Here is a 17328-nt window from a genome sequence, read left to right on the forward strand (position 1 = left end):
GAAACACCAGGACAGAAGAAAATCTGGGAGCTGCTTCTGCTCCTCTGTCAAGGGAAATATTGGGAAAAACATCATTCAAGCAGTGGACCGTCTTCCACGTCCTGCATCGGCATTATGATGTTATTTATGGATGGTTTTATTTATTTATCTATTTATTTAACTGTGTGTATTTAAGGAAGTCTTTCACAATGGTCAGTGTTGTCCATGGGACACACTGGCCATGACACTGAAGGAAAAGTGGCTTGCTGGAGGAGATTGAGAACCCTTGGCAGCCACTTTAGCCAAACACATGCAGTGAGGTGCAATGCACCCACAGGACACTTTATTTACACTAAGCCTGATAATTTTGCTACTTCACCAGCAAACTGATGAATCCTCCTGCTCCCCTGGAGTGCACCAGTATGTTGTGTCAACAACAGCTTCCTGAACCATGGTCAGCCTGTGGCCAGACTGTGAGCTGTAATGCCTAATTTGAAAAACCTAACCTACAAAATGTGTAAGACTGTATTTGGTATTTATGTATTGTGATTTCCATGGTATTTATAAATGTATTTATTTGTTGAGTAGTTTCTATGTAAGAGAGAAAACAACTATAATTTATTTAATTTCTACTGGATTTTTCATTCCTGCTATTCATTTCTGAAGAAATATTCACAATCTCATTATTCTGTGCTTGATTGTATATCTAATTAGCTACTCCATCAGCTAATGGAAAAAACTGCGTTTTACATACACAGAGTTCGATTGTGAGAGTGTAGCTGTTCCTATCAATTTATTATTAAAAGTTTTATATAAAAAATCCACTTGTTATCTGTTTGATCTTTTAACTTTTCATTTGCTTTATTTGGAAACTCTGGTTGATTTTTGCCAGCCTGATTTCTGGAACTGAAATGAAAATTTTTAAGCCCATGCTGCCATAACTCCCCCTGTTACGGTAACCTGGCACTCCTGACTACAGTAATAGACTCTTAGGGTGGGGTAAATGGCTCACTCTCCTCTCATCAGGCTGTTCCAAACCCATGGGGAATGGTGGGCTGTAGGACAAGGCCCCTTCTGTAACTACCTTGCAGATAAAAGTTTTGCCCCCATGCTTAAACACTGCTAGTGTCCACACCAGCCCCACCGTTGTAAATCTTTACTAGAAAAAAAGCCAGCATTTAATCATCAAAATGGGAATTTGTGACCTTTACTTTGGGTACTCAAATAGCAAGCACTTGTCCTGGTGTAACAACTGCTTCCTGTTCTGATGCCTGAAATGCAGTGTGCTGAACAGATGATGCCTGCCGCTCTCAAAAATCTTCCAAAAGGAAACAGGGAATAAGAGAGAAAGGGCATAAGTTTAAAGCCCATTGCTTTTAACTAGAGTATAACTGTTTATCTGAGGGATGCACACTTTTATCTACAATCTAGATAGTAATAAAACAGCTGAAGGATTTTTGCTGGGTAACTGCGTGATAATAAAATAAGACAGCTGTCTCTGGCTTGCTTCTCCTTGAAGACCCTTGTCAGTAAGATTGATGGTGCCTCTCCTTCACCATTGTTATTTTGGCATCAGTTTGAGGAGTTCTGCCACTTCAACTCTAAACAGTGTGCCCTGTGGCCTTCCAGCTATCTGGCCATGCAGAAGCCATGGGGGAAAACTGCACCCTTTGCAAGCATGCAGACTGTGCAGTCAGTGTCTGTGTGTGTCTGTACACGTGCACATCTGTGTAGCACAGCAGGCAGCTGGCCAGGGGGTGATTAAGGGTCAGGACATCTGCACCACAGTCAAAGGATGGACCCTGGGATTTCACTGCAGCTAGCTACGTGCTCTTGTCCATCTCCTCCTTTTTCCCAATCTCATGAAAGTTTCTGCTCCCCTTGACCACTTCATTTAGCATCTAAACTGTCCTTCTACAAGACTGTCAGAAGACCACTCCCCTTTACAGCTGCCATGTGCATTCATCACCTTCCTTTCATTTCACTACCCTCCACATAATGAAATGCAACATGTCCTTTCTGTCCTCCACTATTCTCTTGCCCCCTTACTTCACCTTCCTTTCAAACCACTTTTATTTCCTTCTTTCACCAACAGGTTCCTTTGCGGGGCAGGAGAAGTGGCAACTACCAACTGACCCAGCAATGACCTCCTGTCATTCCTTATCTTCAAACTCCACTTCTCTTGCCTGGTTGCTGGAGTTCTGCTCTCATATGGAGAACTACACTTTGTCTCCTCGAGTTTCCAGGGTTACTGTCCTTGTAATAATGAAAGTATATTTTTCTCTAACTGCTAACTATAGAGGAAGTCATTGAAAGAAATACTGGAAAGTCCCTGAAAAAGTACTTCTAACTCTTCCTTAGAAGAACAGAGAATGCAAACATGAGTTTCTCGGCCTCAACTTCTCTGTCTGTGCTGAATATTGGTTAACATGCACATGATATTGGCTAATATAAACATCCTGGTTTTGTGTTAGGTGAAAAATGCATGATCCATGCTTTACTTGCTTTTGTTTATGGACTGCTTCCTATTCTAAAATGATTGCATTTCTTACGTTCCTATCACATAACATGGGAAAATCCCATTTTCCCCAGGAAAATTACACGTAGGACTGACTTTATATTGCAGATTTTTTTCAAGCATTTATTCTCGTTAATAACAAGGTATCATGAGCAACTCTACAGAAAAGGGATCCTTTGAAAATTATGTGAACTTCCATGGAAACTGTGGGGTCAGCGAATAGGCATTTTGATTCTGTGTGCGCAAGTGAAACAAGAATTTTGCCACCTATAAAAATAAGCCTGAGATCTCTGTTGTTGGAAACTGTCATGAAAATTGACTTTTATATTACCTGCAGTTAAATTGCTTCTAATAACAACCACTGGTGTCAGTCAGTGCAAAGACTACCTCACAATTCCTGTGGAATTCTGGAGAGGGAGATTCTGTGGAACTATCTGGAAGGTTACAGGTATAACCAGGCTCACTGATACTGTTTCCTCTGCCCTTTCATGAAACAGTGTGACATCTCTGCAACCTTCTGCAGACATGTTTCAACACAGCTATGCTGAATAACTTTGCCTCATTAACAAATATAATTTATTTTAACAAGCATCAACCTCTGACAGGTCCAATTACCTTATTCCATCAAAGTTCAAATTCACAAGGAAGGGGATCAGCATGTTTTTGAAAGAAAAGGCTTGCACTAGGTTTCTCAGATCCCATCTCCACAGACTCAGCCAAGGGCTCTAGCAGAAGTGTGAAGTAAGACTGCACCACCCAAAGCGCACATTGGCAACTCCAGTATCAGTCTGTCAATTTCTCCTATTTCTTACTAGAAGACAGGTAAACTGGGGAAAATCTAATCTTTTTATCTTTTGCAGAAAACTTTTTCATATATAGACACCTTATAAAAATCTGTGGAAATAAGTGGTCATTAGGCAAGTGTTTGTTTTGAGAGCACATTTGGACCCAGTTAATCAACTTACCTCCAGATGAGCCTTTAGTTCTTGAGAAGGAGAGTTAAGCAGCTTTTCTGTCTCAGCTAAATAAAAACCACCAGAATTCAAAAAAAAAAAATTTTAAAGCACTGAAGTAACATTCACACTGCACTCCGAAGATTCATGATTTATAGCTTTTTCCTTGAAATATTTTTCCAGAAGGAATAAAGCTTCATAGCTCATAAGAGAAGCAAATGAACAGAAAAAAAATCACCCTCGTAGCCTGATTCTTTTATTAAAGACATATATTTGCACAGAAATTAGGACACTTCAAAAATACTGGCGAAACTTCTTTTCCTCTTCTGTTTTCAAGGCCACACTTTTGACAAGTTGGCAAGCAGGCAGCAGAATCAGAATTCGACTCTTGTGCTAAAGCCAAAATGTCAATAGAATTGCAAAAGCTTGAAATACCATTTCTGTGTGAAGTGTGTCTAAAGCATCAGTGGCAAATTTCATGAACAGTGAGACAGGACATGTAAATGAGAGCATGGATTCCATGGGCTTTTTTTACTTGATGCAGAATTTCTTGAAGGAATAAGAATGTGTGAGAATTAGCCACTGTGTGGGGGCAAAGCACAGGCACAGATGAAACAATTACAGTGCAGTTAAAAGGCAAGGTTTCTAACTGAGGGCCGGTAGCTATTCACAGCCACTCAGGAGAGCACAGCCACCTGCTATAGCGGCAGATAATTAATCATCTGCAACAGATGAGTGACTTCTGTTCTCCCCTTTGGCCAGGCTTTTGCAAAAGTAAAAAGTAAAGGAGAAGTAAGATATACTAAGCCCGAAAAAGGACCAAAGGGCAGAACTTGAAACACCACCTGCCATCCGTCGCTTTTGACAAAAAGTAGGAGCTTTTTGGAGTCCATGAGGGTGTCAGACCTTTGTGTGAAAGGCACTTAGTAACGCAATACAAACAGCGAACAGCAAGTGACTTGTCAAAAAACCTGGCTCTTTGAAAACTTTGTGTTTGACTTACCAATAACCAATAAAGGAGTGCACAGCCACCCAGCTGGTTCCTTGCTGAGCCAGACATTGCCAGCAGCAGACAGTATTGGAGCCAATAAAAGTACGTTTGCTGACTTACTGCATCCCTGTAGTCAAAACTCTATCAGTTCCTCATTTTCTGCTTTCTTCTCTGTTTGGTACTTCACCTCTGACAGCAAAGCCCATCATTCTGTGAAAGAGAAGCAATTTACGTAAGCACTGCTCACCATGAACACAATTTCAATAAAAAGAGCCAAAGAAAACAGCCTTTGTTGTAGCTGGTCCATATTCAACACCGAAGCTTCACCCACTCCTTGTTTACACCAAGGAAAACCCAAGTGTTTTTTGCATACACAAATCTTTCACCAAAGTCATCAGGAGACTTGACTGAGGAAGAAACATGGGAAAGAGCTGTCAATCTACCTGCACACACCCGACCTATTGCCAGGCCAAATGCTACGGAGTCATTTCCGTGTTGAAAAATTCTCACAATGCTATTCCTGCTTGAAGAAAAGGATGAAGGAGAGCATGCAATGTCTTCTGATACCAAAATGACTATTTAAAAAAAGACTAAGAAGAAAATGAGTGAAAAGTACCCTGTATAGTTTGTTTGAAATGGTGTGTGTACCAGGAATACAAGCCAGGGCCATCCAAATGTAAAATCTGCTGATGGAACAATACTCCCTTAGAAAAATGAGGATTTGGACAAGGTGTAAAACTTCTTTAGAAAGCAATGATTTTGTGAAATTCAGGTATCTATTCAAATGCTAATGGAAAACTTCATCTAAATTAAACCAATCTTAGCTCACAGCAAAACAGTGTTTGGAGTGAAGTGAAATTATTCTTTTCAGTCAGTGTCCCGACTAATTTGATTCTATGGGGATTTTTACTGTTTAGAAGAAAGCCGAAGGTAAAAACGATGATTTTCAATTAAATCAAACGTTGCTTTTCTTCAGTAGCCTATTGCCTAGAGAATGCCTCTAGCTTGCTTACTCTCCTCCCACCTCAGTTTACTCCCGACATCAGCATTCACTAGCAATTTTAGTTTTTTAATTTTTAAGAAATAAAATATGCTTTTCTCATGTTTGCTGCCATAACTTTTAGCACAATGTGTTGGCATAGTCCTGTACCTTGTGTGATTTGAAGTCATGCTCTCCAGAAATTAAAAAAAAAGAAGGAAAAAAGGAAATAAATACAAGATAATGGGAAAGATAACCATTGACAGTAACCTCAGTGGTGATCACATTTACCAAAAATGTTACCAGTGTGTTTCCTCCAAGCACTTCCTTCTCTAAACACCTCCCTATAACAAGCTGAAAGGATACCTGTCCCTCTTGCTGCTTTGTAGGCTATTTTGGATAATTCATTAACAATTAAGCAAATTCATCATTATTATTTTTCCTTCCTTTCAAAAAATAGCAGCCATTTTTTGTTGCCAGGAACAAAGCATTTCATTTTACTACAGAGTCCAAATATGCTGAAGACTGAACCTGCACATGGCACTCAAAGGGCTGTAAGAAAGTGTTCCCTGACATGGCAGGGTCAGTGTCTCCTAGGGTGTAAGTCACGTATGACTTCATATTTTTTCTTCATTGCAACACAACCAAAGAATGTAACAGACAGGATTAAAATCTGGGTATCATGAGAGAAGACTTCAAAGATTTTGTGATGATTCCAATCAGTGTTCTCATCTTCTTGTGGTCAGATGTCTCGTGTCACTGTTTTCCCAACTGATGTCATCACTTTAGCCAAAAGACCACAGCTACCCAAAACACACCCCCAAAAATTATTCAGCTCCACTGAATCGGAAAATTGGAATTGCCTTAAGCCACACTGGGGGAATGTTGATTTTGGGGCCTTGGACTGTTTTTTTATTGGGTGAATAGTTCATTTTTTAACAGACTCATATTCTCTTTACTTCCAACTATTTGCAGATGGAAGAAATTTCTATGTATTTATTTCCAAACAGCTCATTTCCAAGTTGAGTGGAATCTTTGTTATCAGGCTAAACATATAAGGATGGGAGGACTTTGTTTGCACAGCTTCTTTGAGGGGTCCTTGTGGGAAGTAAAGACTTCACCATAGTTAACAATGTCCTGATAGGGGACCTCTATTTTACTGCACATGAGCTGTTCAGCTTGAACTGAAAATATGGGTTTACGTTTTCAAACTGAAAAAAAACCCATGTTTTTAAAATCAATCTCTTGGTCATGCTCCCTGGGGAGACCCAGGTATTTCTATCCACCACTGGTAGTATATCAGTGATTCTATTTCACTTCTCCCATGCTTGGATAATACCACGGGAACAACACTTAGCTGTTAGAGGATATGCCGTATCGTGTCTGTGTGAGGCACTCCTAAGGCTTAAGTCCTGCTGCCAGATGTTAGAGCCAGAATTCTGTACAGTTATACCTGAATTCATGTGCAAACCACACAACCAAGAGGTACCCCAGCAAGCACAAAACCTGTCTGCAGGACATAAGAGCCCACAGCAAGTGATCCGCTCCGTCTGCTGAATAAAGGGATGCTCCTGAAGATTACAGAGATCCAAGGGCAAAAGCCTGCAGGCAGTTCATAAGATGAAGAGCATTTTCTGCTGCTGTGAAGGCCAAGAGGATCTCTTTCTGCCTTTCAGAAGCTGTGATGACCACAAAGGCTTGCCAATGGAACAACTATGTGGGGGTGGAAGGCATCACACTGTTGTAATCTTTGTCCAGGATCATGCCTGCCACGAAAAAGCTTGGAGATTCTTCCCCCTCAGCAGAGGTAAGAACAAATTGCTTGAACAATTGGGTCCCAAACTCAAAATAAAGCCCCTCCTGCCCTTATATGTTAGGTGTAAAATACTAGAACTAGTGAGTTCACCACCAGCCAGTCAATTTTTGGGAATTGTTGTATGTCCAAGAGTCCCACTAAGTTAGGTGACAGTGAAACTATAGTCCCTGCAGTCCCCTCAGTGACATCAGAAAAGGTAAGCTGGCACTTGAAACTGAAAAATGGAGAAATTATTGCCGAACACACTGATTTCAGAGCCAACCCATTCTTTTTGCCAAGGTAATGCTTCAGTAATACAAACATATTCCTTTTAGCTATCACCAGTGTGTGTGTTCACGCTCTGATTCTCAGCAGTGGGCACAGGTAAAGAACCTCTAACTCTGTGGAAGGGAAACAGAAAGACCTAAAGGCTCCTGAATGTTAAAGTTAGGTGAAGATGCAGGAAGGCAGGCAGGAAAATACTGAACATATAGATCATGATTTTAAATGTGAATCTTCACATCTCAAAAGGTATTACAGAAATAAGCACACAACAATGTGTGACATGTGCCGTGATGCAGCTGGCAAGACAGTGTTGGGATTCTCCATGACACAAGTTGAACAGGACACTTCTATCTCTTTTGTCTTCCGGTATTATTTTCAAGGGCATGTGGACTGGAAGAAGTTCAACACTTGAGAAACACACAGGGAAATTGAAGGAAACAAAACATCTGATAGATATAAAACATACTTTGCACAAAACTGTAGCTTGAAATTTGGTTACTGCCTCCAGCAAATGTTTGTACTTCATGACAGAGCTGGATCCACAGGAGGAATCATAGGTGTTAGGGAATAGCACCCCATCATAGCCAGGAAATACTGTGAAACACACTGGTATAGGTAAAAAAGGTAACATAATGAAGATGAGAGGATATCAGCAGTATATACCCTCTGACTTTAGATAGTACTAGGTAGCAGTGACTCGACATGTTACAGATCAGAATATAAATCACTCGTAATGAAAACCCTGGGGAAACACGACTGCTCCTTCAGAGACTGGCCATGTTAAATGGTTTCTAGTCCACGATAAAAGTTGACCTTACACTTTTACCTGGGACGCATCCTCCAAAGTAATTCGCCCGCAGTTAGAAGTCCTCACTTGTTGAAGTGAGACATCTCTTGTTTAATTGTCTTTTAGCTTTCCTGTGCCTGTTGCCAGTGACTGGCTCCCACTATAGATGCCAAGCCAAATAAATACCTGCTGTGGAAAGGCACACAGCCAAAGTCTGCAACAAAGCAGCCGAATCACTTCCTGCACGTAATGAATTAAGGACTGGATAACGTGAAGGCGATTGAGCTGTGTAGTTTATTGTCTTTAAGTAGCTACTCGGGGCCTGCCTGAGCTGGGACTGCTTTCTGTGCCCCAGTAACCCCGAGACCCATGCTAAGGACATGTGAGGGGTTTCACAAAATCACAGAATCCTGGAGTGTCTTCACACAGTAGCTTCTGCTAAAGAGCACAGGCAAGGTGGGTGGCTTGAATGGGACCTTCAGTGAGGCAAATACAAACATTGGGGTGAGTTCTGTACCAGCTACACTAACACCACCACTCACAATATCTAATTTAAACTTAATTCAAGATGATCTTCAAGGTCCCCTTCCAACCCAAACCATTCCATGATGCTATCAGTACCAGCTGCACTCAGTGCATGGCAAACTTATCTATAATGAAAGAGATAGGGCAGCAGGCAGGCAAGAACTCAGCTTTCTGAAGTGATGCTGTCTGTTCCCTGTCTTTTCCGTACTTGCTAAAGGAATTGTGCCAAAGGTGGTGAAGGGAGACAGGGCAAAGGGTATAATTCAAGAGAGTTCCTTCACAGCTCAGCTTTGCTGCTGCTGTCATCTGGATGGCAGAGACCCTACTCACATTCCCACAGAAAGCAGCTAGAAGCAATCTGAAGTCTGCAGGTACAAAGCCTTGCTCAGGCAGTTGGTCTTGCATGTTGAAATAGTCCCAGAGACACCCATTTCCCTTGTTCCAGGCCTGTTTGTGCAAGTACTGACTCAGAGGACCAGGCTCTGTACCATCTGCTGCATCACAGCATGTCCACAACCTCTCTGACTGCTGCTCTTCTTGGCACATGGCTCTGAGGGAGAGCTGGCCGCAGACTTTCACACATTGCTGCTCCATGTCTAAAAACAGTCTCACACTCCAGACCCCAGGAGACTTCTGGAATTTCCTAAGCGGTAACCACTGTGGAATGAGTCTGGTGGGCCAGTTCTTGTGAGCAGTCACGCAGGCATAAAGCCAAGCGCCGTCGCGTCAACTGTCCTTACTCATGTGTACTGTCCAAGAACAACATATAACCTGACTGTGCATGAGTGACAATAAGTGATCTGCTCCCCACATCCATTCAGAGCTGCATCTCCCAATGATCGTTGCAATGACCTGAAGCAGATTATCTGTGCATCATCCTACCTGCTCGTTGCCTCAGTTTGCTACAGCTAGGCAAATCCTCCTTTCGTGCAAAGAACGTGGCACTTCCTTGTGACAACCACATGGGGAACTCGCGGCCCAAGGCTTGTGTGGCTATAACCTGGAGGGAACAGTGATTCCACCTCCATGATCTCAAGGGATCCCAGGGAAGGTTTCTAATTAGTGTCTGCCCCTAAGGTGATCGTCTTACTCTTAAGACCAAACTAAAAGCCAACCGCTTCCAAGGATGTCATTACCACGCTGCATCTGGAAAGGGGTCCAAATTAGTCATTAGATATTTCCTGATAACGTGGGGCAATCACCATTTGCTTGTGAAATACAATCTTCCCACAGGGCTGATCTCCTGAGGCACTAAACCAGCAGCTGTATGAACCAGCTGAGCTGTAGATGACAGAGTCCAAGAATGACAGTCTTAGTGTCTCACCAGCTTGCTATCTACTTAATCCCTTGCTAGGACCGCTTTACGTGCTTTATCTTATCTGTTTTGGGTCCTGACTTGGTTTTATTTTCAGACACTACAGCTAATCTAAGGCATTCAGGCAGATGGGGCAAGACACACGGCAGCCTGACCCTGGAACAATTCCATTTGCTGAACCCCACTCATGTTCACAAACATCTGTGGAAGAAAACAGATCGGCTACAAAAAGAACCCCCAAAAAACAAGACAAAGTGCAAAATCATATTTCTTTCTAAAACGCATTACAAAAGAAAGTGTGTTGCCCATAACTGAACTAAACCTATGAGTAAATAAAACTCAGAAAACCTGCATCTCATTTTCATTAAAAGCTCACAGAAAACTGCTATTTTGGTTCTTTATAACTGAACTTCGCAAAATGCCTTGACAGGAATGAAAAAAAAGAGTGACCTATGTGTGCAGAGGAGTGGAACCGGAAGGTTTTCAGTAGTGGAGTGTAGGTAAGGAAACCTGAGGGTCTCCTAGTTGCAGGAAAAGAAGATTTGTGGTTTTCAAAAGCTAGGCGAAGAAAGGGCTGCTCAGGGGAGCAGTGCCCACTGAATAAGAGTGCGTGGTTGCACAGGGTTAGGCAGCAAGGCAAGCTCCAGAGCCCAAATTCTGCTTTGGCTCAGCACCCTGCACCCTGCAAGCTAAGGGAGAACCCCCACAAAAAACCCTCAGCTCCTTTCAGAGAATGGGGTCCAGCAGACCCTGGGCGATTCTCGGGACGGTGCAGTGCCACGCTTCCCTCCCTCCCAGACCTGAAGGAGCCGCTGTGCCGGGAGCAGCCGCTCTTCTCTCTCTGCCCTGCAGCTTCAGTGCCACACCCGCCGGTGGAAAGGGGCCAACGGGGCACTGTCCCCCGGCTCCACTCCGGGAAATTCCCCGGCAGCTCCCGGCAGGGAATAAAAGCACGGGAGAGAAAGGGGGCCGCCTCGCCGGCTCTCGCACTCTCTCCGCCGCCAGTACCAGCCATGAATCCGCACCTTCGCCTCCTCGTCCTCCTGGCCGCCGCCGCTCTATGCCAGGGTAAGCGGTCGAGCCGGGGTTGCCCATCCATCCGCGGCCGGGCCTCGGCAGGGGTGCGCGGGGGCCCGGGGCTCGGCGGGGGCCGGGGGGTGTCGGGGGACTCCGGAGCCGAGGCTCAGAAGGCTCCTCCCGCCTGCCAGGCGCGCCGCCAGCCGGGGAGCTGCGCTGCCGCTGCGTGCGGACCGTGTCCGAGGTGATCCCGCCGCGGCGCCTGGCCCGCCTGGAGTTCCTCGTGGAGGGGCCCCACTGCGCCGTGCCCGAGGTCATGTAAGTGCCCGGCCCAGGCCCCGATCCCTGCCCGCCACCCCGGCCACGGCCTCATCCCCTCCCTGTCTCGCCCGCAGAGCCACGACGAAGCAGGGACAGATGGTCTGCCTGAACCCCACCGCACCCTGGGTCAAGCTGCTGGTCACCAGGATACTCCGCAGGTACCTGCAGGGCCAGCTGCTGCCAGCGCTTGGGGCTAAATCCAGCTTTTGGAGTGGCTTAAAACCAAGAATAATGAGCCATATTCTGCTATTGATTCTTGTAGGGAAATCTGGTTAGTTACGCCAAAAATGCGTCCAGAAAGTGGCTTCTTTGCTGGGGAGGAGACAACCCAGCAGGTTGTCAGGGAGAGTATCCACAGCAAATGCCTGATTAATTGCAAATCTAGCCACAGTACAGTCCACCATCACCATCAGGCATCTTTTCTGCGCCTCCTGTGGGATTTGTTATCTGGGGTATGCAAGAAAACTTACAGAAAAACTTCCTGGCTGGCTTTACAATTTGAATTCTGCCTATTGCAGTTCACCCAACAAGCTCTGAGGGAAGGAACACCTTGGAATGAAGTGACCTGTTTGCCACAAGATACCAGGAGACAGATGCTGTGAGAAGAAAACAGCTCAACTCTCTAGTTTTGATGAGTTTGTAGATAAGATGTTCTGTGTTTCACTTCCTTTCCTCATATTTGTTATTGCCTAATACTATGTATGGATTTATTGACTGAGATAAAGTGATTGAATCCATTTGGTCAGACAGCATACTCTTTGCTGGACACCTCTCAGCAACATTCTTACAGTTTGCTCCACCTTTGTGCAAGCTCCTTCCTACCAAGTACTATTTGCCAATGAGTTCTTATAAAACAGCATTAATGTCTGAAAACAAGATGGGGCCATTGTGGAGCTATTTTTGCAAATATCTGCAGAGAGTGTGACAGGAGAGGTTTGAATGGATCATGCCAATGATCAGGGGTTATCCTTCTGTTGGGAATAACAAGAGTCCTGCCTGGCACTTAACATTTCAGTGCCCGTTCAGGATTACATGGGTATAAAACCTGGTTCAAGCAAGAATGTTTTGCTGAATCTCTTTTTCCTACTCCAACTCACCAGCCTGTAATACAGAATGCCTTGGATCCTTTTGCACAAGATACCGTCCAAAGAAATCACAAATGTTGCCCCTGAAGCCTTGCCCCTATTCAATACTCAGTAGAGTTTAATAATTTCTATGAAATTATGGGGGTTCATGCCGTGACTGGTATGGTTTTTAACCAGATGATGTTGGGGTTGGTTAGTTGGTTTGTTTTTAAATGAGTTTACATTAAAGTATTTGGTATTTATGCACAAGATCTAAAGGAACAGTAAATGTTCTGAAGTGACTTAGATATTTTATGTCTACTTGTATGACATACTGTCATAGCTCATCAAGAATAACTAATTTTCATTATTCTGCTTTGGAAAATTGCATGGAAAGAGGTAGATTTCTCGTGATAATGTAATGAAATAAATGATGCAATAAAAGAGTTTTCCTGTTGGAAAATATACTGGGTTTTTTTGTGACTTCCGTGTCAAACGGACCTGTATAACTGTGTCAGTTGGGCTAGTGGGATGCAGGGAAGCAGTGACCTCTGTGTGCCCAGGGATTCCTGGATACACCTGCAGATCAGTTCTCTCTGAAGTGTCAGGGGCACTTTGTACCAAGCAAATGCATTTCTATATTCAGAGGCACATTACTTAAACCCTCTGGTCGGAGCTGCTGATGTGAAGGGAGATTAACCCCAGGATGGATGTATTGAACACCCCTGCAATCTGCAGGAATTTCTACTCTGGTTTAATTTGAAGTGGGCTGTCTTTAAAATCAGACACATTTTCGTGGGTGGGAAAGAGTAACAGTGTTTGCTGTGGTAAGAAACAGTAAAAGTTTGCAATAGTAAATTCGTTTCCAGGAAAAAAATTGTTCACGTCCCAGGTGTAACAAGGATCCCTGACACTTCTGAAAGCCAAGAATCCCCATGTGTGGATTCTTCAGTGCGCATTTCTAGTGCAAACAATCTCTTCCATCACTAGGTACATGGTACTTGTTCAGTGACACACAAATCAATTGCTGTTTGCACATGAAATCCAACAAAACCTTATCTGAAGGCACAAGCACGTCCTGGCTTTGCTGACATGGGTGAGTCATGAGTGTTCTCCTGCGGCACCTGAAGAAAGCTGGCTCATCCCCAGAACACAGGACAGACAAATGAAGGTATATGGAAACCTGTCTCCTTTACACACCCATAGTTAGAGAGCATGAAATGTTCTTCCCTTTCCTTGTCACCATTTTTTCCTGACATTTAGAGGTGACCTGAAACTGTTGCTCCCTCTCCAGAACCTTTAGAAAAGTCCTGCCTGCACTGGCCACCTCTCAACAAACTCCATTGTGTCTGCACACATAATGGCTTTCCCCCTGGGAATGGTGTCTGTCTGAAATGACCACATTGCCCTGTTGCACCATGTCTCAGGAACAGCACGGATTTTCCAGAGAGAGCTACGTCCAGCTTCACTTTATCAGAGCAGGAGATATTTGCAAAATCTCAAGGCAGATTTTTCACTTTCCCTGCCTAGTACACACCAAAGACTGTGACTAAAAGACTGACAATAACCAGATTCCTTCAAAAGCTGAAAAGTTTAACTTACATGCAGGAATAGATGCCTCTTTTATATGCTATTTTTGAAAACCATGGCTTATTAAAACTTCTACAGTTCTTCCCTTCTGTTCTATGTCATATGTTTTCCTTCAGATGCAAGTTAATTTACTAAAACAGCAATGGAAATATCTTGTGCAACTCTGGATTTTTGCCTCCCACCCTGTTTCCAGCAGGAAAGTACATTGCCCAACAAAAAATGCTAGTAAAACAGGACACATCAAAAGCCTCTCAGGTTTTTGAAGTCCTCATGGGACTCAGGAATTGTTATCATTTGTTCTTTGAAATTCTCAAGATATTAAGTGTGAAGAAAGTTAATCTTCACTGTACCCGAAGAGATTCAGGTAACTGCCTGTAGATGAGTCAAATGTACACAGCCACAGTAAGCCTATCATTGCAACTTAAAACTACATTTAACGCTTGTAACTGTTTCCAGTTTTTTCATGAAACCAGAAAGAGAGCTTGGTTTCCATGTAAAGCTCCAGCTTTGAATAAATGTCATATTTTGTGCTATATTGTAATGACCTTGATGAACTGAAAATTATATATACATTTATAAAATACTTGGAGGAATGACTAGGAAATTGCTTTGTTCTCCATAGCTACAGACCATGGAAGCAAAATGCTTTCATGGAGAAAGTAAACACGATTACTCTGCAAGGGTACTCAAAACTGATGACAGACACCATCTAAACAACATGTCAGTCGTTTGTAAAGACCTCTCTAAGAAGATAGGAAAAGTTCTTGAAAAATGTATTCCATTTAACATTAAAATAGAGGAACACCTATTTCTGCAAAAACCCAGCCAAGCACCTTGCTCCATGGATCTGAGCTCACCATCCTCTTCCACACAGAAAGAGTACACTCAGAAGCTATCACCCTCCAAGATAGCAACAATTGTTATAGAGTTTGGGGAGGTTTTGCTGCTACTATTTGATTAAAGTAGCTGAACACTTTGCAAGTGACGGCGCTGTCCTTAAAGGGGTTTCCAAAGTCAGGATAAATAAAAAGCAGGTTCTTATGCCCTCTGCAGAAACGGCTTGGCACAGAAAAGAAATAGCACACAGGTTTTCTTAAATAAAGCTCCCCTACCGACTGTGGAGATCTACCTTAAGGATGAGCTTCTCCCGCCCTCAGCACCGCCCTTCCCTCAGCATCTCCCGTCCTCAGCATCTCCCGTCCCCCGCGCACCCGGTCCTGCTACTTGTCCCGGCTCTTCCCCTCGTCGCTTGGTTGCGCCGCCGCTTCCACCTGTGGACACCGACCGATATGGCTGCGGCCACCACAGGGGTCTCCTCCCTCCTTCTGCTCCCTGCTCTGCTGTTCCCGGGCTGGGCGCCCCGGACCGGCTGCAGGCGAACCCTCACTCTCCCGACGCCCCGCGCCGGCTGCAGCGCCAGCAGCGCCCCTCGCAGAGCCGCCAGGTACGCGGCGCCGAGCGGGGAGTTTTCCTCCTCGCTCCTTCCTCATCATCCTTCTCATCCTCCTCGTTCTCCTCACGCTGTGGCGGGAAGCGCGCGGCGGGCAAAAAGGGCGCGAAACGCCTGAGGGGACGGCGAGAAACATTTTGTCAGTATTTGGTGGAGGATCGAATGTGAAACAAAGGTTCTGGTATTAATTTTAGAAATGAAATAAAATAAATATCCGTAAAAATAGTGATAAACATTTATAATGCCTTTCACAAATATTACTGGATCATTTAAATGCATGTTTTCACGGAGAAACAAGGAAATAATTTAGATCTGATTTCGCTGAAATAGCAGTTTATGTACTACAAAACAAGCGGTAGACAATAACTATTCCTACTAGAAATAGTAACAACTCTTTCTATATAGTGACAGTCTCCAAATTCTGTAATATATTTGCGTAAGTGTGTGCTATTCTGACTTTTTCACTGGTTTTCATCGTTAGTCAAACGAACCAGGCAGTCCATGTGAATTGCAAGGAATATAAAATGTGCTCTAAATTTAAGCAGATTCTGCTGAGACTTTGCCATTTCCCAGTGCAGCTCAGATCAGCTCAATTTGTAATAGTGAGGAGTATTTGCTTTGCCACGACTCTGCAGGAGTGACAATGAGGTGTCTAGTTGGTGCTTGAGCTCCCTGCCAGGAGCACAACAGCAGAGAAAATGGATTTTCAGCCTCAGGAAGCTTCTCTTAAGCTTGATTGACGTATCTTAATTGGGTTTACCTTGTCTTTTGGGTTATTCTAAAAGAATCATTAAGAATTACAAATGTTGCCAAGAATTCTAGCGTGTAGTCTAACCACACATTACAAATTCTGTCTGATAAGGGAATCTTCCTGTGGATCTTACATTAAATCTTATTCTATTACAGGAGGAAAAAAAAAAAGAAAAAAAGAAAAAAAGACCATCACAAATTAAAATTCCTTTTTTTATGATAACAAATCATCAAAACAAACCCAGCATTTGGTGTTAATTTCACTTGGGTATGCAGATACAATTAGCACTGCTACTGAATTCAACAAAAGATGTTTTTACGAATTTAAAACAAAGCAAATCCACACTGAATTTCCCAGCAATCCCCATACCTGTTATGTCCATCCTCTTGTCACTTTCCAAACCGTTCTTCAGCTGGCTTTGGTTTTGATAGATCTACTGACTAGTTGACTTGAATATTTGGGATAACACTCATTTTTAGACAATCCCAGAAAGTAACTTCACTCCGGGTCAGTCATATGAGTAAAGAAACCCCAGAAATTATAAAATGTCAGGTCACAATTTTCAAAGTACTTTTCATGTTAAAAGATCAGCAAAGATGTTCTATTGCTGATGTTGTCTATAGAAGCCTCTCTAAGATCATGGCATTTTCTTTATTGAAAGTGTGTGTATTTTCCCAAAGCATCTTGAAAATTATATAGACCCCAAAAGAGTCATGTATGTATTACAGTTGGTATTCCCCTCTATATCTTCACAATGTCACCACATTCTTTGTGGGGAATTAGACACACTGCAGCAGTAATGCCCCACTGCTGCAGAGTTCCCGACTCTTCAGATCTGTTTGGGTTCGTTCTTTTAAACAGCAGAAAGTTTGTGCCCAGCAGAGGTTTGAAATGCTCTGCCTTTCCCTTGCTGACTTGCATGTTTTTTCTGTCAGGCAGGGACCGATGGCTGCTGCCCAGGTTTGCATTCTGTGGGCTGCGCGGGGATTTCGTTGAGAGCGAACAGTG

General features: G+C 43.4%; 1 protein-coding gene across 1 annotated transcript; it reads left to right on the top strand.

Annotated features, from left to right (window-relative positions):
* Positions 1-11140: 11140 nt before the first annotated feature.
* On the top strand, positions 11141-12002 carry LOC309572801 (growth-regulated alpha protein-like; the record flags this gene model as incomplete). The annotated part of the gene is made up of 4 exons (XM_082281266.1): positions 11141-11195; positions 11336-11462; positions 11540-11623; positions 11984-12002. 4 exons carry the CDS (start codon positions 11141-11143, stop codon positions 12000-12002), a joined length of 285 nt encoding a protein of 94 aa, XP_082137392.1.
* Between the last annotated feature and the right edge of the window lie 5326 nt (positions 12003-17328).

The sequence above is a fragment of the Coloeus monedula genome (genome assembly GCF_965178545.1).
Source record: "Coloeus monedula genome assembly, chromosome: 5".
In the NCBI taxonomy this organism is placed as follows: Eukaryota; Metazoa; Chordata; class Aves; order Passeriformes; family Corvidae; genus Coloeus; species Coloeus monedula.